The sequence below is a fragment of the Giraffa tippelskirchi genome, chromosome 11, assembly GCF_054371585.1.
Source record: "Giraffa tippelskirchi isolate mGirTip1 chromosome 11, T2T-mGirTip1v1.2.pri, whole genome shotgun sequence".
Classification (NCBI taxonomy): domain Eukaryota; kingdom Metazoa; phylum Chordata; class Mammalia; order Artiodactyla; family Giraffidae; genus Giraffa; species Giraffa tippelskirchi.
Genome location: NC_137285.1, coordinates 102005079 through 102031628, shown reverse-complemented (window position 1 = coordinate 102031628; position 26550 = coordinate 102005079). Strand labels below are relative to the sequence as shown.

Here is a 26550-nt window from a genome sequence, read left to right as displayed (position 1 = left end):
TACCTCTCTCCTGTGACCACAGATGCATCACCCATTCTCCTGGACAAGTGTGTACTCCGTCCCACTCCCACCAGATTCCTAAGGACATCTCTCTGCAGTTTTTCCTGGTCTCCTCATCTCATCAGTTTCCTCCAATCTGCAGCATCATTTATCTTTGCATAAAACAGACTGTTATTTCTCTTACCTTTAGAAAGGCCCTCTCTTGACCCCATGTCTCCGTTTAGCAGATTCCTCCAAAGAGATATCTGTGCCTGTGCCTCCAATCTCTCCTCTCATTCTCTCTCCAACTCATTCCAATTAAACAGCATGCCTGCCTCTGACACTGCCATTGTCAAGGTCACAAATGAGCTCTGAGTCGCTAAATCCAATGGTCAGTTCTTCATCTTCATCCAACTTGACTTGTCGCTGACATCTGACAGCAATTTGACATCTGACCCTTTCCTGCCCAGAACATTTTCTTCATTTGTCTTTCAGGACATCTTACCTGTTTTACTCACCAACTGCTTTTTAACTCCCTGTTCTCTTAATGGTGGAACATGCTAGAGTTCCATTCTTGGATCTCTTTTCTCTCTACCCTAAGTGACCTCAGCTGGTCCCACAGCTGTAAGTTCAGAGCAGATAAGACTGGCAAATGTGTATGTCCAGTTCAGTTACCTTCCTGAACTCCAGACTCACACCCAGCTGCTTAGTTAACATCTCCACTTGGACGTCTAGAAATGATTCTACCCTCCAAACCTGCCATGACAAAGTGCCACGAGACTGCAGGGCCTAAACAACAGAAAGTTTTTGTTGTCCCATGGTCCAAATCAAGGGATTGGCAGGACCCTGCTCCCTCTGAAGGCACCAGGAAAGACTCTGTCCCAGGCCTCTCTCCTAGCTTCTGGTATTTCCTTGACTTGTGGCAGCATACTCCAGTTTTCATGACATTTTCCCTGCTGCGTGAATCTGTGTCCAAATTTCCTGATTTTATATGGATACCAGTCATACTGGATTAGGGCCCATCTTAATGACCTCACCTTAGCTTGACTACATCTGTAAAGACCCTCCTTCCAAATGAGGTCGCATTCAGAATTCTGGGGGTTAAGACTTCAACCTATCATTCTTGAGGAACACAATTTAATCCATGACACCTCTTCCTTCTACTTTATCCCATTTCACTAAATGGAAACTCCATTCTTCCTGCTGCTCAGGTCCAAGACTTTGGCATCATCGGCGACACCTTGCTTCCTTATCCACTGACATCGAATCCATCAGCATATTTGGTTGGTTCTGCCTTCAGAATAGATCCAGAATCCAAATACATATCATCACCTCCATTGCTGCCTCCCTGATCCAAACCGCTGTCTTCTGTCATCTGCATTAGAGGCAACAGCATCCTCACTGTCTCCTTGCTTCTGCACTTGCCCTCCTTTGGTAGCCAGAATAACTCTTTAAAAGTGTTAAGACTTCGTCATGGCTGTCAGTGACAAATTGGCACTTGCCAACAGTATTTGCCAGGGACTGAACAACAAGACCATTTGCCATCTGCCTCTGTGGAGGCTGAACCCTGTGCTGCTGCAGCTACCAAACTTCAACACCCTCTGAGGGGAATTCCGGGTGGAGAGTGAGGCACTCTGTGCTCCAGGGAAACTGGCGGAGCAGGTCTTCACATAGTTAGAAATTTTCAGGAATTGATTTCACGATCCCAATCCTTGTATCTCCTCATTTCTAGAAAAGCATTAAATCCCTTCATGGTGACATCAGCTCCTCGTGTTGCAGAAAACCTTTTGTAAAGTAAGCGCTTGATTGCACTGAACTCCCCCTTTAGGAGAATCTTATATATTGACCTTCCCCCAACGCCTCTTTGGAGCAGTCTCTGAGAGCCATTTGAGGTAATCTTATGTATTGACCTTCCCCCCACCGCCTCTTTGGAGCAGTCTCTGAGAGCCATTTGAGGTGCTGTCTCCTGGGCTACCATCCTCATTTTGCCCCAAATAAAACCTAACACATGACTCTCACGCTGTGCATCTTTTAGTTCACGTGGCCCTGCTCAAAACCTTCCCATGTCCTCTGCCTGCACCCCTGACACAGCATGTAGAGTAAAAGCTAACGACCCTCAAGGCCTTACAGGACCCACCACCTGCTTCACGCCTCTGGACTCATCCCTTGCTACCCCCTCCTCCACCCCCCTGCTGCATCCACGCTGGCCTCCTTGCTGGTTCTGCCTCAGGATCTTTGCACTTGCTCTTCCCACTGCTCAGAACACCCTTTCTCTGGATAACTGCCCTGCTTGCTCCCCTCATTTCCTGAGAACCTTGTGCAAATATCACCTTCTCTCTGTGGTCAGCCCTGAGCAGCCCCCTTACCTTCACTTCCTTATTTTATTATTTTTAAAAAAACTTTTGGCCATGCTATATTTTATTTTATTATTATTAATTTTTTTTTTTTTTTGGCTGTTCTGTGTGGCAGGTGGGCTCTTTGTTTCCCTGCCAGGGATTGAACCTATGTCCCCTGTAGCAGAGGTGGAGTCTTAACCACTGGACCACCAGGGAAGTCCCCTACCCTCACTTTTTGTCCTCCCTTCCTCACCTTTTTTCCCTTTCGCATTAAATTTCATCTGATAAAGCACGTATTTTACTTGTTTCTTGTGAGTCCGTTTCCCTCACTTGAATGCATGTTCCTTGGAGACAGGACATTCTCTGTTTCAATCACTGCTGCATCCCCAGGCCTGGGACAGGGTTGATGCATGGTAGGCGATCAGGAAATATTTGTACAAGGAATTCACCAACTGAATTAATAATCGTAATTCTAATGGTGAACTGATAGTGATTTGCAGCTTTTAAAGGATGTGTGTGTGCTAAGTTGCTCCGTCATGTCCGACTCTTTGCAACCCCATGGACCTTAGCCCCCCAGGCTCCTCTGTCCCTGGGATTCTCCAGGCACAAATACTGGAGTGGACTGCCATGCCCTCCTCCAGGGAATCTTCCCAACCCAGGAATCAAACCCGCATCTCTTAAATCTCCTGCATTGACAGGTGGCTTCTTTATCACTAGTGCCACTCACTTAATTGACCCTCCAGGAGCCTTATGGAGTCAGTCTTATTATCCTCATGTTGCAGATGAGGAAATTGAAGGTAAATGTGATTATGTGATAGTCCCAGGTCACACTGCGGATTAACAAAGCAAGAACTTGACCTTGGAATCAGACCATCCAGGTTCAGATGCTCACTCTGCCTCTTTCTGTATGTGTATCTTTAAGCTTTTGCATTATCTTTTGAAGCCTCGATTTCTTTTTTCCATAACATGAGGATAATAACAGTTCGCATTTCATAGAGGTATTGAAAAAATAAGATAGTCTTTGGGAAGTGACTGGCAAGCAGGAAGCACTTGCTAAATGTTACTTTTTATTGTTATTATTCTCCCTATTTATGATTGTTATTGTACCCCACTGATGAAGCAAGAGATAACATTGTGGAAAAGGAATACTCTTTTGGAACCTTTTCTTTTGACATCAACTCAGGATCTAGCTATAGCATTCTTCTACGATCTGGAAATTCAGTGTTTTGTTTTGTTTTTAAAACAAGCCGAATCTAGCCCCATCTCAACAAGAGTATGTTAGTGTCAGTGTATGTGTGGGTGAGTGTGTGTTACTTGTGCCTGTGTGTCTTTATTTTCCATTTACCTAGAAAATTGGTAGATTTCCAATTTAGAGCAAGGGGGGACCGGGAGCAAGAAGGAAAATGGAGCTGCCCATCAAAATTAGCAGGGAAGTGAGTAAAGGTCATTTGATCACAGCTTGGCTGCCTCTGAATTAACCTGCATAAGAGAGACTTGTTGAGTTTGCAGCTCTTTAAGGGGCATATTAACACCAGGAGTGAGGCAAGGAGACACCCAGAGAGAAGGTCAATTTGTGGCTGTTCAGATCACCAGGGCTCCTGGAGAAAGTTGGCTGGAGAGAAGCCAGCCCTGGGCCACTGGGGTGAGGAGCAAGGGAGGAAGGTCTGGTCCATGGAGGCGGCCTGGGTGCCTCTCCAAGGGCTGCCTCTGCAGCCTGGCTGGCCCTGTGAGCATCCTGGCATTGGAGCTGGGAGGGGCGTCCCTGGCACTGAAGGTGCTAGAGCTAGAGCAGAAAGAGAATTAAAGTGATGTGAGCACAGAATCCAGTATGGCAATTGCAGATTCATTAATCGTCTGTGGGGAAAAGAATGGGAGGCATTTAAATGATAAAGATGCTGAGAAATTAGAGGGAGCAGCAGTGCTGTTTACTGTTTTTATTTTATTTTTATTATCATGAAATTGCTTCAAGTCACCTGTAATTTTCCAAGGCTGTCACAATTACAAATCTTCAAGGATTACACAAGACACACAGAGTCAGAAAGGTAGGACTTAAATTTTCAAAGGTCTCAAAGCCTCAGCTCTTTTTCATTACCTCCCTGGCAGTTGGCTCTGTTGAGCCGCGTTAAGTGATCTACCTTCCACCCCAAACCCAAGGCTGGTTCCAGCCCCCAAGCTTTGTGATTTTACTGCCATCCTGGGAGCATGGTGGACTACAAGGCAGTTGTTCCCTGGAGGGAAGAGGCATGACCTGTGGCCAAGGACCTAACTTCACATTCCTGCTTTTCTCCAGAACGGATTCCTGCCTATGGGGGAGTCACTTACCCTCCCTGTGTCTCAGTCTTCTCAGCTGCAACATGGGATATTGATTGTAACTTACAAGATTGTGGTTTGACTTATATATAGGACCTATGTTGTGACAACAATTCTCTGACACCAGCTGAGTGTCCTGCAATCCAATTCAATTCTGACACTCCCTGGAATTAGGTCAGGTTTCAGAGTTGAAGACCTCAGCAAGACTGCCCTTACCCCAGATGCCAGCCACAAATGGGGCGGCATCCTAGCTGCACTTCTGTCTGACTTGGCTATAAATTCAGGTGTTCCTACAACCTCCCTTTAGGTTGACTAATTTGCTAGAACTCTCTCAAAGTGCTATGCTTGCAATTACACTTTTACTGTAAAGAATACAGCTCAGGAATTTCCAAATGGTCTCGGGTTACGGGGGGGACGTGGGGGGCGCTGGCCAGAGTTTCCATGCTCTCTTCTTATGGAATCAGGTTGAGTCACCTCCCAACACATAATATGTTCATCAACCAGGAAGGTCCACTGAGCTTGTGTCCAGGGTTTTTATGAATTTTATTATGTAGGCACATTTGATTAAATCAATGGCTACGGGATGGACCCCAGTCTCCAGTCACTCTCCCTCCTCAGAGGTTAGGGGGTGAGACTGAGGGCCCAGTTCTTGGTCATTCCAGCATGGCCAGCCCCTCCCTTAGAACTATCTAAGGGCTCACAATTAGCATAAACTCAGGGATGATCAAAAGATGCTCACTATGAGTAACAAAAGAAAATTCCAAGGATCTCTGAAGCTCTGTACCAGTACTTAGGGACGGAGACCAGATTATAAATTGCCAGTTTATCATTTTCTTTAGAATCACCCCAGAACATATTACAAGTTCAGCTCTCAGGGAACTGGCTTTCCAGTGAGTGATATACCAAGTCTGGGCTGCTGCTGCTGCTGCTAAGTCGCTTCAGTCATGTCCGACTCTGTGCGACCCCATAGACGGCAGCCCACCAGGCTCCCTTGTCCCTGGGATTCTCCAGGCAAGAATACTGGAGTGGGTTGCCATTTCCTTCTCCAGTGCATGAAAGGGAAAAGTGAAAGTGAAGTCGTTCAGTCGTGTCTGACTCCTAGCGACCCCATGGACTGCAGCCTACCAGGCTCCTCCATCCAGGGGATTTTCCAAGCCAGAGTACTGGAGTGGGGTGCCATTGCCTTCTCCGCAAGTCTGGGCAGAGACCTACAAATCTGCATGCTTACCATGCTCCCAAGTGATGTTGACGCTGGTGGTCTATGGATCACACTTGGAGGAAAGCTGATGTAATATCATGTACAGTAATAGGCATAAAATTGCTCTGAAAACTGTGACAATCATCACAAACATTAGGCATTATCATGAAGATTGTCTCCTCCTTTGAACAGATCTGATATGTGTTAAGTATAACTGTAATTAAATATCAGAGCTGAAGGAAGCCTAGAAACCTTAGGAGTCTAGTTCTCTGGAACTCCCAGAAAGGTTTTTAAGGAGTTGGGAATAGTTGGAAGATGAAGTCAGAATTGTGGGGGGTGCAAAGCCTAATGGAGATTAGAGTTGGGCCATATGCAATGTTTCCCTAGTGACTCCTACAATCACCCGCTTATCTTCCCCTGCTATTTCCTTGTTCATCCCAATGATGGGTGAGCCCCACTACTGCCTCATGCCCATACTTCTAGGATGACTATGAAGGATGTAGCCTGGGTCCTCTGCAAATTTGGGATCTCAGCTCTGACCCAACAAACTCTTGCAAGCTTCTAGTTCAGTTTCTCCAACTGTGGTCTGAGGCTGTCTCCCAGAGAACCACCTGGAGAGTGATCCTGAACTGGTATCATGAATGGGCTGGGTGGGCAAGGAACTGGAGGCTTTCTAGTTAAGTTCCCCAGCATCATTGCCCACCCCTCCCATCTGTTAAGCTCCTTCAACTACAATGGCACCTGCTCTAGGAACCCTTCCATCATCCCCAGACAAAAGGGCATCCCTGGAACCTTTATAGCCCACTGCTGATCCCCACTCTGCTTTGCTTTGTGGTTATGTATATATGCATCTTCTGAGGTCATGAAATCCTTAAAAGCAGGTAACAGTATCAGTAACACCACACTAAGTGACAAGGATGACTACAATTGATTGAGCACTTATTATGAGTCCTTCCCATGCAATAACTTATCACCATATTCAAATCTAGTTGTTATTTCCATTTTACAGATATGGAAACTGAGACTTACAGGGGTAGAGGCCAAAAAGCTGACAAGTGGCAGAGAAGAGATTCAAACCCAGACTGACTCCAAACCCAGTCTCTTTCTACTCCCAACACAGCTCCCAAGGCAAACAAGAAAAATCACATTCATTGAGCAACTACTCTCTGCCAGTCAGTACTGGGCAGGGGTCCAGAACTGGGTGAGATAATCCCATGAAATAATATACATGAGAGTGACTAGCACAGTGTTTGGTACATAGTAGGTGCTCAATATAATATAAATGCTAACTGAGAAGTGGATAGACTTTGTGTTTACTGTGCCCCCAAGCTTGCTTCCAGAGCAGCGACTGTGTCCTACCGTGGGGAGCTGTGGAAGGAACCCTGGGGCTGTGACCTCATTTGGGCTCAGCCGAATGCAGTTCTGATGACCTTGGAAGTCTCACGGCCTCTCCAACCTCATTTCCTCACAGTGAAATGAAAAAGTCAGATGACTTTTTTTTTCCTAAGGTCTTTCCAACTCTCAGAGGTAAGGTGATATAGTGGGTCAACGAGTTGTAAACAGCAGAGCAAATATAAATGGAAGTGATTATTTTAATACTTTAGATCCTTCCTGGAGCAAGGACATATCTCTGACTTTTTAGGAAGACAGGTTAACTCCCTTCTCAGAAGCCGAATTTCTGGGGCTAAAGTCCCCAGCTCTCCTGGGTCAGCAGGGACAGAGGACAAACAGTCACCCCTCCCCGGTGCATGCAGGGGAGATGAGGTACCACTAGGGTCCCCTTCTGTCTCCTGGGGCACTGACTTCTGCGGGCTCTGGCTATGTCTGGCAGGGAGTTAATTAACATCTGCAGAGCAAGTTGGCAGAAGTAACAGTTGCTTTGACTAAGGCGGGGAAGTGGCTATGAGCTTTGCTTTAAGCACAAGGGACAGAGAAGGACTAGGAAATCATCCAGTTTGCTGGGCCCACTGGCCTTCATCTGTATTGGCTGCCGGCTCCTCCAATCTCCCCCAGGAAATGAGGCCCCCACTCCAGTTGTGTATATATGTGGGACCCTGATTTTTGCTGTTGCAGATAAGAGAATCAATACTGCTGTGGGCTTGTAAATGGGAATTTGGACAGGAGCCCAGGGAACCGGGAAGAGGCGGTGATGGCAGAGCTGATGAAGCTGGGTGCCCACAGGAGCAAGACACACGGCACAGGCATGCTGAGAGGGCTGCCCCTCAACAGGGCTGCCGCAAGGGGGCGCTGTTCTAGGTGCTTTCCCTGCGTTTTCTCATTTGATCTAAAGCCTCTGGTTCAGGTCCCTGGGCTTCTGAATAATGAAGCCAGGATTTCTGTGCGGGTCTGTCTGTCTTGCATGACAACCTGATTACTCATTATACTCCTCTAGGGCAAATGGAATTGCCTGGGGATGTAAAATAGAGAGAAAAGAGAAGGAAATTGGAGCCAAGATCAGTGGATTTATGAGGGGAGGCCGCTGAGCCCAATACTCCTCAAACTTGCCAGGGTTGGCTGCAAGAGCTTCTAGTGCTAACAGTAAGCCCTACTAAGTGAGAGGCTGAGGGGCATTGTATGTACCTGCTCATTGAATCCTCACAGTAACTGCAGAGCTGTTATTTCTCAGAGGAGAACATGAAACCTGGAAAGGACAAACATTTGGTCCAAGTTACACCGCCAGTGAGAACTGCTAGAATTTGAACCTAGTTCTGCCCCATACCTTGGGCTTTCCAGGTGGTGCAGTGGTAAAGAATCTGCCTGCCAATGCAGGAGATGTGGGTTCGATCCCTGGATCTGGAAGATCCCCTGGAGGAGAAAAATGGCAACCTGCTCCAGGATTCTTGCCTGGAGAATCCCATGGGCAGAGGAGTCTGGTGGGATAAGTCCATGCGGTCACAAAGAGTCAGACATGGCTGATGTGACTTAGTATGCCTACACACTGTTCTATACCTTAAGGCCATGCTGGCACTGCCTCCCTCTTTGTAGAGCATCTGAAAATGCTGCCAAGTCCAGCCTTGGCGTGAAGCACACATCTCACCCCCAAGGGCAGGGGAAGTGGGAAGGAGTGGGCAATGGATTGAGGGACAGAGCTCTTATTGAGTCCTTCCAAGCCCTGCCACTTGGATCAGCACTCCACCTGGGTTTAATCTCATTTTGTTCTCCTGACACTGAGTGGGAAAGGCATAATTGCCCACATTTTGCAGATGAGTGTATCGAGGCTCAGAAAAGCCAATTGATTTGCTGAAGGTCACAGAGCTGGTTAAGTAGTGGACCAAGGATTCCTATTCAGACGGGCCCAACTTCAAAGCCCAGGCTAATTAAAAACACAATTTTGTACTAAATCAAGTAGCATCTCATGCTAGATTCTATTAAAGGCAAGCTGTAGCAGAGGCCAACATTTAAAAATAATTTTGTACTTGAAAAATTTGTAATTAAGGCAATCATCAATTAACTTATTTTTCCAGGCATAGAGAAAGATTTGCTGTCATTGCAGAAGAATCTGGAGCCTCGTGTAAGAACCATGGAGTGTGTTCAGTAAAGCAGGAGTAAGAGGGAGCAGCTCAGGGAAGCTGACCCCGGCCGCATGCCCAGAAAGAGGGTGCGTTCAAGAGATTTCTGGGCACGGAGAGCAGGCAGGGAGCATGGCCAGGTTCACCGCTGCCTCAGAGAGGAGTTTTGGCTTCAGTATAGGCTGTACATAGTGTCTGCCAGAGAATATCATATGTTCTCAGAAAACAGGGACTGGGAACAAACTAATTTGATCATTTGTCTTCGCTGCTCAGTAACCTTCAATGGCTCCCCATTGTATCCCAAATAAACCCTGTAAACCTTATCTTGACATTCACAGCTCAGCACAGTCTGGTCCCCATTTTCATTCTCAATCCCAGGCCCCACCCATCACCCTGCATAAACTTCATGCTGGGGTTAAACTGGTCCACTTTTCATTCCACAAACCCAATTTTGTGTTTTTCTCCTGTCATCCCCTTTCCCTCCAAATCTTCTTAGTAAAAATCCTGCTCGTGCTTCAGTTCTTTCCCAGGTAACTCCTCCATGAAGTCTCCCGGGATTGCCCATCTAGAAGCAAACGTTGCCTCTTTTGACTTACATGTGGCACTGATCACATGGAGGCTTGAATTGAGATTACTTACGTACATGTCTCTTCTTTCCCAGTAGGGCACAAGCTCATTGTGGACAGAGGTGCTCCTTCACACCTGTGAGTATAGGAATAAATCAGTAAAAGATTTAGAAGTAAAAGATTTAAAAGAGCTAAAAGATTAATGTCTTATCGGTGACATCATTGTAGTTAAATAATGGTCAATGTCTACTTTCAACAGTTTGAAAGGACTTCGCTTGAACTTGCTTAAAAGTATGTTAGAGACCTAAAATGTTTTAAGAATTAGGTTGTTTTGGAGTTCATAAATGATTAATGTTCATCATTCATTCAATATTCTCAGTGTGGAATAATTTTTTTTTTCCTGAAAACCTTGTTTGAGAGAGCTTGAGGGCACTAGACTCCACTTCCCTGTCCCCCATCCTGAGATTGAGTCTATCAGAAAGTGCAATGCCTCAGGTCCTTAGCACTGTTAAGACTGCCAGGGGACTTCCCTGGTGGCCACTGGTTAAGAATCCACCTTCCAATGCAGGAGACATGGATTCCATCTCTCACTGAGGAACTAAGATCCCATAGGTCTTGTGGCAACTAAGCCTGCATGTTGCATTGAAGGCCCAGTGCAGCCAGTAAAAAAAAATAAAAGACTGCCAGGTCATGTGTGTGCACACACGTGCCCCATTTGCTGCATTTTCATGTTTACTAGTCACTGTACTAGAGTCCTGAGTCCCATGGTTCCAACCAGGGCTACAGAGAGTGACTTTCTTAGCAAGCTCCAAGATTTGCCAAGCATCCATCTCCTCCATGGTTAGGTCAAGCCAAGGGAGAGAAATTGAAGGATGCTGCTGTTAAAAATACTTGGTAACCAGCCAAGTAATTTCTCCCACATTCAACTCCTAACTCCTACGTTGTACCTGTTTATGACTGGGAGGGAGAGACATTCCCAATCAAGGAATACCTCTTGCCAGTTTGCACAGCAGTGCTGGCCCTGATCTCTAGTTCACTTGTTAAGTTTGCAAAATTAAGTCAGCAAGGCCCCAACTTGGATCAGTCACAGCCCGTAGAAAGACAACCGTGCTGACTCTGGCCAAGAGCCAAGGGCTGCTCTGTCAGTCTCTGCACAAATCTGGATCTTAACCTGAATGAGGAAAAAAAATCATCGTTCTCTTTGGCTCTCTCATTTTTTGGAAAGTTGGAGAATGATCTCATTTGGAGTGAAAACCAAAATGACTTTTGCTCTGCTTGCTGCATCAAGAAGCAGCAGTTTACACAGTGGTCCAGAGTTCAAGGCTCCAGGGCCAGCGGGAACTCAGCCCACTCTTGAGCTGTGGGTATTGTTTTGCTGATGTGATCAGGCTTCCTGACCTTGCTGTATTTTGCTTCCTCATCTGTAAAGCAGGACTGATCACTGCACATCACAGTTGTCCAAAGAGTTAGATGAGCTGCACCTAGTGCTGGACAAGGGAAGCCCTCCATGGGTATCATCTATGATTAGAATCACAACTGCCCGTAGGGATTTGACAGGTTCAACTAACCTGCTGTGACTACCTCACTCCAAGGACATCAGCTTCCTTCCTTTCCTTTTTCTCCCCTGAAGGATCAATTCCTTAATAAAAACTCAAACCTCACCGTGAAGTTTTTAGCATCTCCTGTTGAATGTGACCCTTGATTGGGGGTTGGATGCTTCCTTTGTTATTCTGGTTTGTGCAACAGACATTCCCACCCTGTCACCTTCCAGAGAGGAGCTGTGCTAGATGGTAGGAGGTTTGGGCATGAAAAGGTAGTGAAGACACTGTTCTTGCCTTTAGGGAGCTTGTCATCCAGTCAGAAAGAAGGTGCCCAATTCCTATAAATCGTCACCAAGTGTGAAAACTGTCAAAAATGAGATGCAAAACCAGTGATCAGGTTGTTGGCACTAACCCGAGTTACTATCCTGCCTTATTTTAATTATGGTTTCCCTTCTCTGCTATCATCAAATTAAAAAATCCTTCACATGGTAGTCTAGCTGCATTGTTATAGTGCAATTCTGCAAATCATGTGGAAAGAACAAATTGTTTTCAGGGAAAGTTTCAAGTAAATTTATGAGCTTATGGACAAATTGCTCATTATTGCTTTTGAAAAACATTTTTAAACACTGTCAATGGACTAATTTTCAACCTTCAAAAAAAAAGAATGCCATCTCATGTGTTTCTGGAGCTTTCAGATTTATAAATCTTGCTGCTGTGCATTTTCCCCGAGTCCTGATGGTGACTGTGTGATGTGGGAAGTCTTCTTGGTCTCAGGTTGAAAATGCAGATAGAGGCTCGGAAAGGTGGTGTCTTGCTCTGTTCAGGTGCCAAGGGGGCTGGTGAGGTTTGGGAACCCCAGACCCCTGACATCAGATCCAGAGTTCTTTTTACTACATTACTCTGTAGTCAATAGTTCTGCACCATTTCACTAACATTTAATTAGCTTAAAGTGGAAACAGATAACCTTGAAATGAATTCAAGTTAATGTTACATGTTGCTAACTTTTTATTAGTTGAATGTTTCCATTAACTTTTCCAGTGGCTGCTTTTTGGTACCCACTCACAGCAGTGAACAAAATTGAGGAAGTGCTCAATAAGTCTTTACTGAGTAAACAAATAGCTTAGCTGGCCAGGGTTTGGCTGCAGGGTGGGGTTAGAAAGTTGAGTCACTGAAGACAAAATCGAGTAATTAATTCACTCTTTGGTTTGTCAAGTATTTATTAAGTGTCTGTTCTGTGTGCGGCGCTCCATGGAGTAGGGCATGGCACACATGTGGCCCTCGGCAAGTTATTTAGCCTCTCCAAGCCTCAGTTGCCTTGACTTTAAAAAGGAAGAAGAATAAAAGTACAGAGAGCATGGGATTGTGATTAGCATCAAATAAATTAATGTATATGAAGAGCTTGGTTCAGATGCTCACACAGGTGGTAGGTGCTCAGCAAATGGTAAAGATAGTAATTGTTGATCTCCGTGCTCTATATGTATATGTAGTTCATACCCCAAGGTTCCAGTGAGTCAGTGAACTGGTTTGTTGCACTCAATAGCTTCACGGAATGCCAGAGTTGATTTGTTTTGGAGCAGAGGAGGGGAATAGAGGCCAGATCTGGAAGCAGAGCTGTGTTCCCATGGTCCCAAAGAAAAACTTTTCCCTCTAAATTTTAGGTGACATTGGGGAAGGGACCAGACAACTAATGTGCTGATCACACGCCAAACCCCACCTGGGGCCTCCACTCAGCATCCTTGGGGAATTCTGGGCCGCTTGACCCTTCAGCAGATTGCTGAGATCAGATATGTGTGCTGGGATGCAGGGATGGGAGCCTATGATATGTATGGAGACCACTCTGGGTTTGTGCTACAGGAGGACAAAGCTAGTGAAGCAGGGTGCAGATAGATGGGTTCTCCTTCTGCAGCTCTGTGTCTCATCTCTGCAGTGGAAGGAAAGAGTCCTTCCTGGGGCCCCAGAGCACACCTGCCTCAGCACCTGTCTTGAGCAGGGCTCTCCTGAGGCTGAGTCCTGGGTGAATAGGTGGGTGGGGGATGGACTGGAGTGCTGGCATCATCCTCAGGGACCTTTCCCCTGCCAGGTGGAAAGGGGTGAGTTGGGGGCACAGAGACCTCCACTTTGATGTGCTCCAGCCTGGGCTGCAGTCCGGGCCTGAAACATGGCATTGAGTGGCTCTAATGAATGGAGCTGCTGGCCAGCTCGTTTACGGCCTGACATGCTTGCTGGCCCTGCCAGCGGCCACCTCCTACTCTAAGTGAGGGGAAGCCACTTAGGAAGACAGCAGAGCAACCTGCCACCAATCTGTCAGCAATTGGCTTCCATTAGGGATAAGATAACCCATGAGGTGGGTGGTGAGGCGGGGTGGGGGACAGCTAGGGGAAAGAACTTAAGAGAAAGACAGCTCTGTCTGTTTCATCTCATCAGATTTCCAAACCTCAGAGTGTTGTTCAGGGGCGGGAGGCGGGGACAGGTGGCTTGGTAGACTGGGCAACGGCTGATTGTCTCTTTCAAGGTGGCAGCTGGGTTCAAAGGCGTCTTCACTTCTCTTATGGAAAGAAAAGAATCGAATGCCATTTTTGCTGATTGTATCAATTTGCAGAAGTATGTCAGGTTTATCATAAACTGTCCTGGCTGCCCCCCAGGATGGTTTATCTGCCTCTTTCTCTGTCTGATCTGTTGTATCTGTCTATTCTCATGTCTGCATCTCCCGATTGGCTGTGTGAGCCATGGTTCCCAACTAGAAAGACATTGTTGCACATGGGAAAGGGGGCTTTGGTTGTCTTCATGACTAAGGGCTGCTCCTAGTTCTCAAGAATCTGTGGGTCTGGACCAGGGCTCATCTAAACATCCTGCAATGAGTAGGACAGTCCTGCACAAGAAGGCTCATCCCACAAAAGCCAATAGTGGTCCTGTTAAAAGTCTAAGGCAAAAGTCTAGGGGCATGCACCCCAGGGTTCATTGCAGCTCTATTTAGAATAGCTAGGACATGGAAACAGCCTAAATGTCATCCATGGAGGAATGGATAATAAAGATGTGTATATCCTGGTTTGACCAATAAGTTCATTTGTGTTTTTCCATAAGATGTTAGGGAAAAACCTGAATGAACCTCTTGGCCACCCTAATGTATACAATGGAATATTACTCAGCCATAAAAAAGACTTAAATAATGCCATTTGCAGCAACAGGGATGGACCTAGAGATTGTCATACTGAGTGAAGTAAGTCAGACAGAGAAAGCCAAATATTTTATGACATTGCTTGTATGTAGAATCTAAAAAAAATGGTACAAATGAACCAATTTATAAAACAGAAATAGAGTCACAGATGTATCAAACAAACTTATGGTTACCAAGGGGGGAGGGGAGGAGGATAAATTGGGAGATTGGGATTGACATATATACACTGTATCTAAAATAGATAACTAAGGACTTACTGTAATAGCACAGGGAACTCTGTCTACTTAATACTCTGTAATGACCTATATGAGGAAAGAATCTAGAAAAGAGGGGATATATGTGTATATATAACTGATTCACTTTGATGTACAGCAGAAACTAACACAACATTGTAAATCAACTATACTCCAATAAAAATTTTTTTTTAAAAGTCTAGGGCAAGAGGATCAAAGATACTCCAGGGTAACTGGGCTCAAGGGGGCTGACTCATGCTAACTCACAAGAGTTAAGAATTGCCCCTGGAACAATTTACAGAGCAGATGTTCCTTTTCCGTGGATGGAGACTTCTCTCTGCTCTTTGGAGCTCCTTCTTGTTCCAGGATGATACGGAAAGTGATCCACCAGGCCAAAGGTGAGCGTGGACTGGGAGCTAGTGGAAGCCAGTGTACCGTGAGACCCTATGAACCAATCATCTCTCATCACTGTCACAAATGCCTCTCTAGAGCCTGGAATACTCATGGGCGTCTGTGTCTCTCCCTTTCAGCCCATGCTGGATAAATCACAACAAACACTTGCTTCTGGGGCTCCTGCCACCCATAGACCTTGCCCTGAGCTTGTGCTTCAGGGAGCCCTAGTCCAGCCCTCCTCCTATGTGTGACTTAAAAAAAAAAAAGTACACTCATGGCTGATTCATGTCAATGTATGGCAAAAACCACTACAATATTGTAAAGTAATTAGCCTCCAATTAAAATAAATAAATTCCTTTAAAAAATGTATTTTGGCTGCACTGGGTATTTGTTGCCACACACAGGCTTGTCTAGTTGCAGCACGTGGACCCTAGAGGCATCCGGGCTCAGTAGTTGCAGCACGTGGACTTAGTTGCAGTACATGAGATCTTAATTCCCCCACCATGGATTGAACCCAGACCACCTACACTGGGGGTCACCTGCATTGGTGGTTCAGATGGTAAAGAATCTGCCTGCAATGCAAGAGACCCAGGTTTGATCCCTGGGTCAGGAAGATCCCCTGGAGAAGGACATGGCAACCCACTCCAGTATTCTTGCCTGGAGAATTCCATGGACAGAAGAGCCTGGCAGGCTACAGTCCATGGGATGGCAAAGAGTCAGACATGACTGAACAACTAACACAATACATATTTGCATTGGGAGCACGGAGTCTTATCCACTGAACCAGCAGAGAGGTCCCCTACCTGAGCCTTTGGATTTCCTGTCCCAACAGCTGCAAGCCGGCTCCCAGGACCTTGACCCCAGATCCATTGGCTGGGTGGATGTCTAAGACAAAGGATGGCCAAGGAGCAACTGTTCTGCAGGAGATGGGGAGACAGAACTTGGACCCATGGCTTGAGCTCTAGGACAGAGCTGCGATGGGAAGGAAAGGGGTGGGACTTGTTTGGGGCTTTCTCTTCCAGGAACCAGGTCTGGCATCCTGGGGGTTGATGGGTGTCTGGGCTTTCAGGCAGAAGGATTTCAGGCAGGTCTGGCATCTTCTCTTAGTCCAGCCTTCCCCTCCTGGGATTTCCAGACCTTAACTACAATCATATCCAGTCTCCCTAGCTTGGGACCATTCACTCGTCACTCACTCAGATCTGGGGTTTGTCTCCAGTGATTCCTCAGAAGGTTGATCACATATATTTTGTTGGCTGTTGCAAGTATCCACATCCCTCTGAGGTTCTTTGTGGCAGCTGAGGAGACAGGGTGGGACTGGATCACTGTAACTTTCCATGGTAACAGTGATGTGGTGATGTCGGGTGCTTTATTCTAACTCTCTCCTTATTATGTCTGTTCCCATGTCTATTTGGCCCAGTGTTGTGTTTATTCTGTTTTCTTAAAAGTTTTTAGCTTTTGGGGCCCTGGGCATAGGACCATAAACTTATCCCATCAAACAGTAAATTTGCAGGGTCGGTATCTCTTCCGTATAAACATTAGAGGTTTTGATGTTTCGGGCTGCAGTTCTAGCAGTTTCTTTGATTTTTTACTGACCAGTAAATTATTTATTGGATCTGTCATAAAGATAAACCAAAGTCTATAAACTATATCTATAGTATCACAAAAATCTCCCTCCTACCTGGCGTCTTCAGAGGTAGACTGTGGTCCTGATGATAATGAAGCATCCAGAGCTGGAGTGGCACTAGGGCTTTAGTCACTTTGCCCCTTTTAAATACCTTTTCTTCTTTCCTTCCCTTTGAACTATTTGCCTTCCTGCCATGATTTTGCTTCGTTTTCCTTTCCTTCTACAATTTTTTGGCTCCAGAGCTGAGATTTTTCTGAGGGTTGTTGTTAAGATCCCGTTGCCCTCCCTGGCCTCTGGGAGGGCACATCCCCTTTCTGCTTGAACCCCAGGCCAATTTCAGCTCCTCCCTATAGAAACCTACATCCCCAGGCCCCAGCCCCCCAGTGCCAGGCCCAAAGCTAATTCCTTCCTGTGCAATCCTTCTTCCTTGAAGCCCAGACAGCTGTCAACCCCTGGGAAAATGAACTGTGCTGAATCCCTGGTCAGTTCCAATGGACACTTTGTGTTGTTGGGAGAATTCATTATAGAGCGTGTGCAGTGCATACGTGTGATTGGATGTGCCTGGGAGCAGATGACTGCAAGGCTTGAAACACTTTCTTTCATTTTATTTTTACTTTGACTTTTAACTAGCACCTTCCTCAATTAAAGTGGCAAGGCAGAGCAGACAAAGAAATCAGTGGATCTTTTCCCGAACATCAATAAAACAAATTTCTCTCCAGGATACCTATTTGTTATTTGGATATCAGACTGACTGTAATCTGTTTCCATTTTCCTTCTTCGTGTCCTCTGCCAGAAGCTAGAGGCTCAGCCATGGATATCCTGCTGTTTCCATTTGGCTGAACGAGGGGATAGATTAGATTCCTATTTGCTTTGCGGACGGTCCCATCTGATATCCGTTAGATGTGTCAGGGAGAGCTTGGAATATGTGTCTCCCCCATTTATTTTGGGTGTGATGGGGTGGGGTATTGGTGGGAGGGGGCGCTCCTAGGAGGTGTTACCCACTGCCTCAAAGATACCACCATGATTTTCTTTCTTCTGTTTGGTAGTAAATCATGGCCTGAGTTATTTCTGTTCTGAGAGATATGGACATCAGGGACTGTTCCCTGCTGCCACAGAGGAGAAGCTGGATCTTGGTGGAAAAGTGGGAGAGAGCCTTTAATGCAGCAGCACCTTCAGTTCATGGTGCTCCATTGTACAGATAAGGAAACTGAGGCCCAGGGAAATTAAGTAGAATTTTTTTCCCCATGGGACCACCCTGCTGTCCCTTCTGTCTTCTTTACCGCTGCCAGTTCTCCTGAGAGTGCCTCCACTTACCCATTCCCTGCCCACCCACTCACCACGAGCCCTGGGCACTCAGGCATGGATGTGTCATTGACAAGTACTTGCTGCCAATCAGGAAGGCAGGGACATGGCTAATATTTGCTGTGTCCTCCAAGTTGCCTAGGGCTTCCAGGTGGCTCAGTAGTAAAGAATCTGTCTGCAATGTAGGAGACCTGGGTTCGAACCCTGGGTCAGGAAGATCCCCTGGAGAAGAGAATAGCAACCCACTCCAGTATTCTTGTCTGAAGAATCCCATGGATGGACAGAGGAGCCGGGTGGGCTACGGTCCATGGGGTCGCAAAGAGTTGGACACGATGGAGCGACTAACACACACACACACACACACAAGTTGTCTAGTATGTCACTGGGCATAGGGCAAGCTCACAACTCATCTTGATCAATTGATTGAGCCCAGGGACTTGTCTCCAGGGTCACCATCCTCTCTGGCAATTGCTTGTTGAACCCAAACTACATGCATGTCTATCCAAACCTTCTGGCCACCGAACATCCACGTTTTGGGGGCCTCATTTCCACTCTTCTGCCTTGGCCAGACCTGCCTCTCCCCTCCCCCCGTCTTTGTCTGTTTCCGGTCCCACCGCCATCAGTGCTGCATTTTCAGGATGTCCTCTTGCTGTTGGTCCTGCCCCCACCCCCAGCTCCACCGCCGGCTGCTGCTTTCCAGGTGTCCCTGCTTCAGGGGGACGGCTCCTCTTTATGGAGAGCCTTGTTTCCTGTGACACCAGCAATCCTTCAGAATTGACAAGGCCTGTCTCTGCATCTCACACTCTGCCACCAGCTCTCAACCTGGGGCCTAAGTGACTTGTCATCGTCTCTTGTCAGTCGCCGGCTCCGGCTGGAGCTTCCACTCCTCCCTCCCCGCTGGAGCCATAATCCTCTCCCTTTGATATCACAATTGTCTCCATGGCACTGAGCAACCCTCATGACTCTGCGGGGGCCCTCCGTCCTCAGAAGAAGCTGGAAATAACAGCAACAAAGACCCTCTTAAGAGAAGGATAGAGTCCATTTCCACACCCCTGTCCCTTCCTCCTCCCCAGAAAAACATCTCTAGTGGAGAAGGTACCCAGGAGTGGAGAGAATGGCAGAAAGGTCCTCAGACAGAGGGCTCTGCTTGCCACTGCTGTTCCAAATGGGATTATTTATTTTCCTGTTTAAGCGGCGTGCCCAAGAGCACTGGCTCCTGCCCCTGGTATGACACGGGAAGCAGGGTGTCCAACAGCAGGACAGGCTCAGCTTCCAGAAGAGAGGCTCCGGAAGTGAACACCCTCAGGATCTGAAAACACAGGGCTGGGAGGCAGTGAGTGGGGAGGGTGGGAAACCAGGGCGGGTTTGAGACTTTCCAGGGGTCTCTGTGTGATACTAACAGCTTGGCATGTTATGCCCACACCTGCTCATGTCAGACCCCAGTGTTTTATGTGTTATGTGGGCTCTGCTTGTTTCCCCCAGACTCCGGAGGAGGTTTCTGAGGTCTCTCTTGCATTGTGTGGTCTGCCAAGCCAAGGGCACTGGGCCAGCTCTCGGACCCTGGGGTCCACCCCTGACTTGGCATTTGCTCCTTCTGGGCAGAGGGGGAGATGTGGTGAAAAGATGCTCAGATCTACGCTAGTGAGCCCCAAGCACATTTCCTAACCTTAGAGTGTCACAGAATTTATGTTAAAACTTAGTGTTAGGAAAATAGAAAGCTCTTGATGCATCTATATTTATTGTGCTATTTTCAATAAGTCGTTTTACCTCCTGGGTCTCAGTTTCCTCATCTGTAAAGTAGAATAAAATGATCTTACTTGCCACTTTATTATAGGATCACACGAGGAGATGGATGTGAAAATCCTTTCTGAAGTGGGAAGTATGAAGAATTATTTGTAGCCTTTTATACCCAAGTGTGTCTGTCACTTTGGGGAGAAGGAATAGGATAGAATTTTGCCTTAAATGCTCAAAAATGGTTTCCAGGCTGCCAAAATCCCTCATTGTCCCTCCCTTGCCAATGCCCTTGTCCCATCCCTAACTTGTTTTGGCCTCATAAATTCCTGCAAACCCTGTTGCTGTTGCCTGCAGACACCCCAGCCCTGGGGCAATTGCAGACTCCATGCTGGTCAACAAGGAAGTCTCTTGGGGATCCTCCTCTCTTGTCATTATTCTCCCATTCACAGTTCTTGCCAGTCTGAATTTTGACTTGTTAGGGAGTCAAGCAAGATGGAGCCCTGTGCACCTGAAGCCTGACCCCGGGGCACCCCAGCCTTCCTCCCTAAAGCCAGCAAGCTGATGGTTCCAAGGCCAGTCTGCCCTTGGCAATTCCCAGCAGGAGTCTCTTGGCCCCAGCCCAGACTTTCACCTGATTTCTATTTCTGCCATAGTTATGGATTTCTTGTGGGGATCGGGGACAGCATGGGAGGAGAGAGGCAGGGACACCCCCAGCCAGGCCAGCTGGGGGCTCCAGCCAGCTCTGGGAAGACCTGTTGGAACATTGTTTTCTGAGGTTTTCTGAGAAGGAAGCCAGTGATTACATCTCAGACTTGCAAATGGATCGAGTGAGTCAGCTCTGATGAGAGCTGGACAGACAGCTGGACAGAGTGAGCTATAGCAGCGAGGGCAGCACAGGGTGATGAAGGACGAGATTTGCTCCCTTTCTCGGGGGGCTGCCTCCTGGTGAGAGGTCTTTTTAGTGAATTCATTTCAGTAGTTTCTGCCTTCTCTCAGAGAAGTCCCTGGGCATTGCTTCTGCTGTCTCTCTCTGAGGACACAAGGGAGAGAATGCACCAGACCAGGTACTGCATGGATGGCTGGGAAGATTTCATTCATTCATTCATTCCCTCAACTAACTTTTCATGTGCACTCTATGTGAATCAGGCACAAGGCTGGCTTCTGGGGACACAGCAGTGAGAAGGACATTCATTCCACACCTGGGGATGGTCATGGCCCAGGATGGAGCTTAGCATCCCCTTAGCTGCTCAGTTTGCCTTCATCAGACCCCAAACAGAGGCTAGCACAGTGGACATTGTCACATAACAGGCTCTACTTTCTGGGCATGCGTGCTCCATTGTGTCTGACTCTTTTTGACCCTATGGATTGTAGCCCGCCAGGTTCCTCTGTCCATGGGATTCTCCAGGCAGGAATACTGGAGTGGGGTGCCACTTCATGTGGGGACACAGGTGGGGATGGTCTGGCCCTCTGACCAGCTTTGTATCCCCAGCACCATATCTCTAAAGAAGAGAACCCAAGGTCAAGTAGGTGAACCAGACCCTCTGGGTCTTGCAGCACCGTCCCCAGCTCCTATGGTGCCTGGTGTAAGGTATTGACCAGGACTCCTTCCTCAAGACACGTCACTGCCATCTGCTGGAAAACTGTCACAGTGAATGTAGGACTCTGCATGATGACGGTAAATGGTGCCCTAAGTTTTGTTCAGCACTCCCCTTGCCTACAACGTGGTCATGGTCTATTGTTTATTGTGTGAATGATGTTGCAGATCCACAGGACAGTGGCTACCATCAAACATCTCAAGACAAAGACGCCGTGCTCTATCAGGTTCCAAACTCCTGAGATGCCAAAAGCCATCTTTTTTTTTTTGTTTTAGTATATTTTTCTAAAGTTCTAATGGAGGGTGAGTGAGATTAATACTATTATACTACTATATAATACTATTATACATGTGAGAATCTGACTAAGGAGGATTTGGAAGGTAATCTAAGAGCAGCTCATTTCCTTTTTCCTCTTCCTTATCCATTTCTTTCTCTACTTCATCCTGGGCACAGAAAGCATCACCACTCGGGCAAGTGCCAAACACTTGGCCCGATTGATTTCCAATTCCTTGGTTCCCAATACTCACAAGTTCCTTTTTAAAAATTTATTTGGCTGCACCAGGTCTTAGTTGTGACATATGGAATCTAGTTCCCCGACCAGGGATTGAACCTAGAACCCCCTGCATTGGGAGCTTGGAGTCTTAGCCACTGGGCAACCAGGAAATTTCAATGCTCACACATTTGGAGGAACTCTTGGAATATTTTTGTTTAAGAGTCACTGCCTTACAGTTTAAGTTAAAGGGTAAATCTTCGGCCTCAAATCTCTCTGTCTCCAGAGGAGGTAAATAAGCAAAGTAATGGATTTAATTAACAAGAAATGGAAAGGCAGGGCTGCCTTGAAGAATATTCAGGGCCTCTATTTCCAATCCCATAGGGGCCACAGCACACACACACACATACACACAGACATGTACGCACTTGTCTGTACCTATGTGTGCAGGATACACACACAGGAGGAGATGAACCAGTATCTAACTCTGTGGCTTTTGCCCACTGTGTCAATAAATGTTGGCTGGACTTGCCTGGTGGAGCAGTAGGTGAAAATCCACTTGCCAGTACAGGAGACATGGGGTTGATCCCTGATCCAGGAAGATCCCACATGCCACAGAGCAACTAAGCCTGTATGCCACAACTATTGAGCCTGTGCTCTAGAGCCTGAAAGCTGAAACTACTGAGCCCTTGTGCCACAACTACTGAAGCCTGCGTGCTCTAGCGTCCTTGAGCCACAACTAATGAGCCTCTGTGTCTCAACTACTGAAGCCCAAACACCTAGAGCACATGCTCTGCAGTGAGAAGCCACTGCAATTAGAGGCCTGCGCATCACAACTAGAGTAGGCCAAGTGCTCTGCAACTAGAGAAAACCTGAGTTCAGCAACTAAGACCTAGCACAGCCAAAAAGAAATATAAATAAATGAATTAAAAAAAAAATGTTGGTTGATGAAATTGGTGGTGGTGGTTCTAATGCCTGGAGGCTTCCCTTCCCTGAGCTTGGGGTTGCTTGTAGGTAAAATAAAGGTGTTATCTCTGTATGGTATAGTCAGCTCTGTTTTGAATGCTATAACAAAAATATCCTAGACTGGGTGGCTTATACAACAAGCATTTATTTCTCACAGTTCTGGAGGCTGAGAAGTACAAGGTCAAGGTGCTGGCAGATTTAGTGTCTGGTGAGAGCTTAATTCCTGGTTCATAGATGGCTGTTTTCTTGCCGTATTCTCATGTGGCAGAAGGAGTCAGGGAGCTCTCTGGGGCCTCCATCATAAGGGAATTAATCCTGTTCATGAGGGCTCCACCTTCATGACCTAATCACCTCTAAAAGGCCCCACCTCCAAATGCTATCACACTGAGGGGTTAGGATTTCAACATATAAATTGGGTGGGGAGATAGAGACAAACATTCAGTCTATAGCAGTGTGGTGTCACTGCCTGTTCTGACCCCAGTGATCTTGAGAACCATTCTGGGTAAGTGTCCAGCATATTCCCGGGTGGGGGTGGGGGCTGGTGGCTCCAGCTACAGAGGCACTCCTCAGGCCCCAAATGGCAGAAGGCTAACCAGGAGCCTGAATCAGTCAGAGAAAATACATCCCCAAACTGTGCCTCTGTGCCCTGCCTTTCTCAGCCATGGGGATGCATTTGCTTTCTTCCTTTAATTCTCCAAAGTGAAAGAAAGTGAAAGTTACTCGGTCATGTCAGACTCTTTGCAACCCCATGGAATATACAGACCATGGAATTCTCCAGGTCAGAATACTGGAGTAGGTAGCCTTTCCCTTCTCCAGGGGATCTGCTCAACCCCGGGATTGAACCCAGGTCTCCCACATTGCAGGCAGATTCTTTGCCAGCTGAGCCACAAGGGAAGTCCAAGAATACTGGAGTGGGTAGCCTATCCCTTCTCCAGGGGATCTTCCCAACCCAGGAATCAAACCAGGGTCTCCTGCGCTGCAGGCGGGTTCTTCACCAACTGAGCTATCAAAAGCCCTATTTATGTTACCTGCCAAGTTAAGGCAGCTCCAAGAAAATACCCCGAGCCTGGCCGTGGGCATCAGGGGTAGTCAGTACTGCTCTGGGGCAGGGCTACTGCCTTGGCCCCAGGCTTGGGGACTCTGAGATGACCAGTACATTCTGGAACCAATGTGTTCGGAGGATGACTTACCTGGGTCCTGGCTTACATCCCTCCATTGATCCACTGAGGTGCTGAATAAATACAGAGTCCCCCTGTGTGCAGGGCTCTGTGTTATGGGCTATAGTGCTACACAGATGAATGAGACATGATTCCAGCCTAAAAAGCTTTCACAAACCTAGCATAGGGCTGAATGTGGTACCCAAATGCCACAGGCTTGCAGGTTGTGAGGTCTGGCTACAGTGCCAACTATAGGAAGGAAGTGAGAGAAGGTAGGATGGGGAAGGGGGATTGGGGACTGGTCAGCAAGAGTTTCCCTGGTAGCTCAGAGGTTAAAGCATCTGCCTCCAATGCGGGAGATCCGGGTTCAATCCCTGGGTTGGGAAGATCCCCTGGAGAAGGAAATGGCAACCCACTCCAGTATTCTTGCCTGGAGAATCCTATGGACAGAGGAGTCTGATAGGCTACAGTCCACGGGGTCACAAAGAGTTGGACACGACTGAGTGACTTCACTTTCAGCAAGGGCCTTCCCTCTTGAGTGAGGGAAGAATGTCAACCATGGTGTGGTAGACAGACAATGATTCTGAAGATGTCTGCGTCCTAATCCCCAGAACCTGGGACTATCTTACCTCACATGGTAAAAGGGACTGTGCAGCTGTGATTAAATCAAACATTTGAGATGGAGAGATTATCCAGGTGCTCTCTGTTAAAAAAAAACAAACAAAATTCAACAGAGTAAATTTGAAGGTTTAATTGGCTTTGTTATGCAAGTCATGAATCAGGTAGCATCTCATCTAGCAAGTTGTAGAGAGAGATTCCAAGGGGCTGTATAAAATGGAAGATTTTTTTATAGACAGAAGGAAGATGGGGCAAGGAAGCTATTATCAAGAGAAAAGAAAGAGTTGTTTCAGGCCAGGTCACCTTTATTGAGGTGAAGGGAATGACAGGGGCCTTATTCTGCATATTACTTCACTAGTGCTAGTGCTGATCAGGAAATTTCAGATTGTGACATTGTTGTACAGCAGCAACTAACACAACATTGTAAAGCAATTATCCTCCAATTTAAAAAAATTTAAGGAAAAAAGGTCATCTGTTTAAAGGCTACATCCCTGGAGAAATTGACTCTGCAATTAAGTCTTGGTTGGCTGTCATGGGCTTCCTTGTGACTCAGCCGGTAAAGAATCTGCCTGCAATGGGGAAGATCTGGGTTCGACCCCTGGGTTGGGAAGATCCTCTGGAGAAGGGAATGGCAACCCACTCCGGTATTTTTGCCTAGAGAATCCCCCGGACAGAAGACCCTGGTGGGCTACAGTCCACGGGGTCTCAAAGAGTCGGACACACTGAGCGACTAACACTTTGACTTTTTTGGCTGTCATGAGTGTGGATGACTCTTTTGGGGGCCTGCTGTTTCTTTTCCTCAATGTAGTCACAATGGTCCTCATAAGAAGGACACAGGTCTTCATAAGAGAGAGTCAAAGGGAGGAGAAGGCCATGCATGGAAGCAGAAATTGGAGTGATGCAGCCACAAACCAAGGAATGATGGCAGCCTTGAGAAGCTCAAAGTGAGGAGAACCAGATTCTCCCCTGGAACCTCCACAAGGCACACAGCCACCACCTTGATTTTAGCCCCGTAAGACTCATTTTGAACTCCTGACCTCTAGAACTGTGAAAGAATAAATTTGTTTTGGTTTAAGCCACGAGATTGGTACAGGCACCAATCAATATTAGGAAACTAACACAGTTGGAAACTCTCTCAGCTGTTTGATTTCTAACCTAAGGCAAGTTTTTAAAATTTTCTATCAGATGCCAGTCCCCTCACCTTTTAAGAAGTTTAACAGTAGTCTTAACTCATAGGATTTTTTTATTTTAAAGAAATAGTCTACAGTGCTCAAATTTCTTTTTTAAAAATTAACTTTATTTCTGGTTGTGCTGGATCATTGTTTCTGTGAGCAGCCTTTCGCTAGTTGCGGCCAGTGGGGGCTACTCTTTGTTGCAGTGCTCAGGCTTCTCATTGCAGTGGCTCCAGGTGCATGGGCTCCAGTAGATGCAGCTGCAGGCTCAGTAGTGGCGGTGCACAGGCTTAGTTTATCTGAGGCAAGTGGAATCTTCCTGGACCAGGGATCGAACCCATGTCCCCTGCAATGGCAGGTGGATTCTTAACCACTTGACTGCCAGGTAAGTCCAACTCATAGGATTTTAACAAGTGAAGCACCCACACCTGCTCAGCATGTTAGGATTATTATTCCAGCAGGCTATGTGGGGCTCTGTAACCCACTCTCACCTTCCCTTCGTCTCCCCACCCTGACCTATTTTTAGTACGGTTTTTCTCCTTTATCACTCTCTCCTTCTGTGGCTCTGTTACTGGGAGGGGGACCTCTTCCAGGGTCTGACAGTAGACTCGTATCTAACACTTGGAAATGAATTGTCCAAGGAGACACATAT

The 26550-nt window shown here is 46.8% G+C and overlaps 2 protein-coding genes and 1 long non-coding RNA gene across 4 annotated transcripts in view; 2 read left to right on the top strand and 1 right to left on the bottom strand.

Annotated features, from left to right (window-relative positions):
- The window catches only part of BUD13 (BUD13 spliceosome associated protein), a 310128-nt gene extending 294519 nt beyond the window's left edge, over positions 1-15609 (top strand). The window contains exon 13 of the transcript XR_014070012.1: positions 15046-15609. The gene's annotated coding sequence lies outside the window, so the exon portion shown is untranslated. The remainder of the gene's footprint in view (positions 1-15045) is intronic.
- On the bottom strand, positions 8266-19061 carry LOC145527948 (uncharacterized). Its single transcript, XR_014070028.1, has 5 exons — positions 16919-19061; positions 13874-13984; positions 11734-11803; positions 9972-10034; positions 8266-8464 (listed from the first exon to the last, which is right to left on the bottom strand). It is a non-coding gene; the product is annotated as an uncharacterized LOC145527948 (long non-coding RNA).
- An 831-nt stretch (positions 19062-19892) lies between these two features.
- Positions 19893-26550, top strand: part of LOC145527945 (uncharacterized) — a 31383-nt gene continuing 24725 nt past the window's right edge. For both annotated transcript variants that reach the window (XM_081546429.1, XM_081546428.1), the window contains exons 1-2: positions 19893-21575; positions 21663-21797. In XM_081546429.1, the coding sequence (XP_081402555.1) occupies positions 21791-21797 (7 nt within the window). In that variant the 5' untranslated portion in view covers positions 19893-21575; positions 21663-21790. The remainder of the gene's footprint in view (positions 21576-21662; positions 21798-26550) is intronic.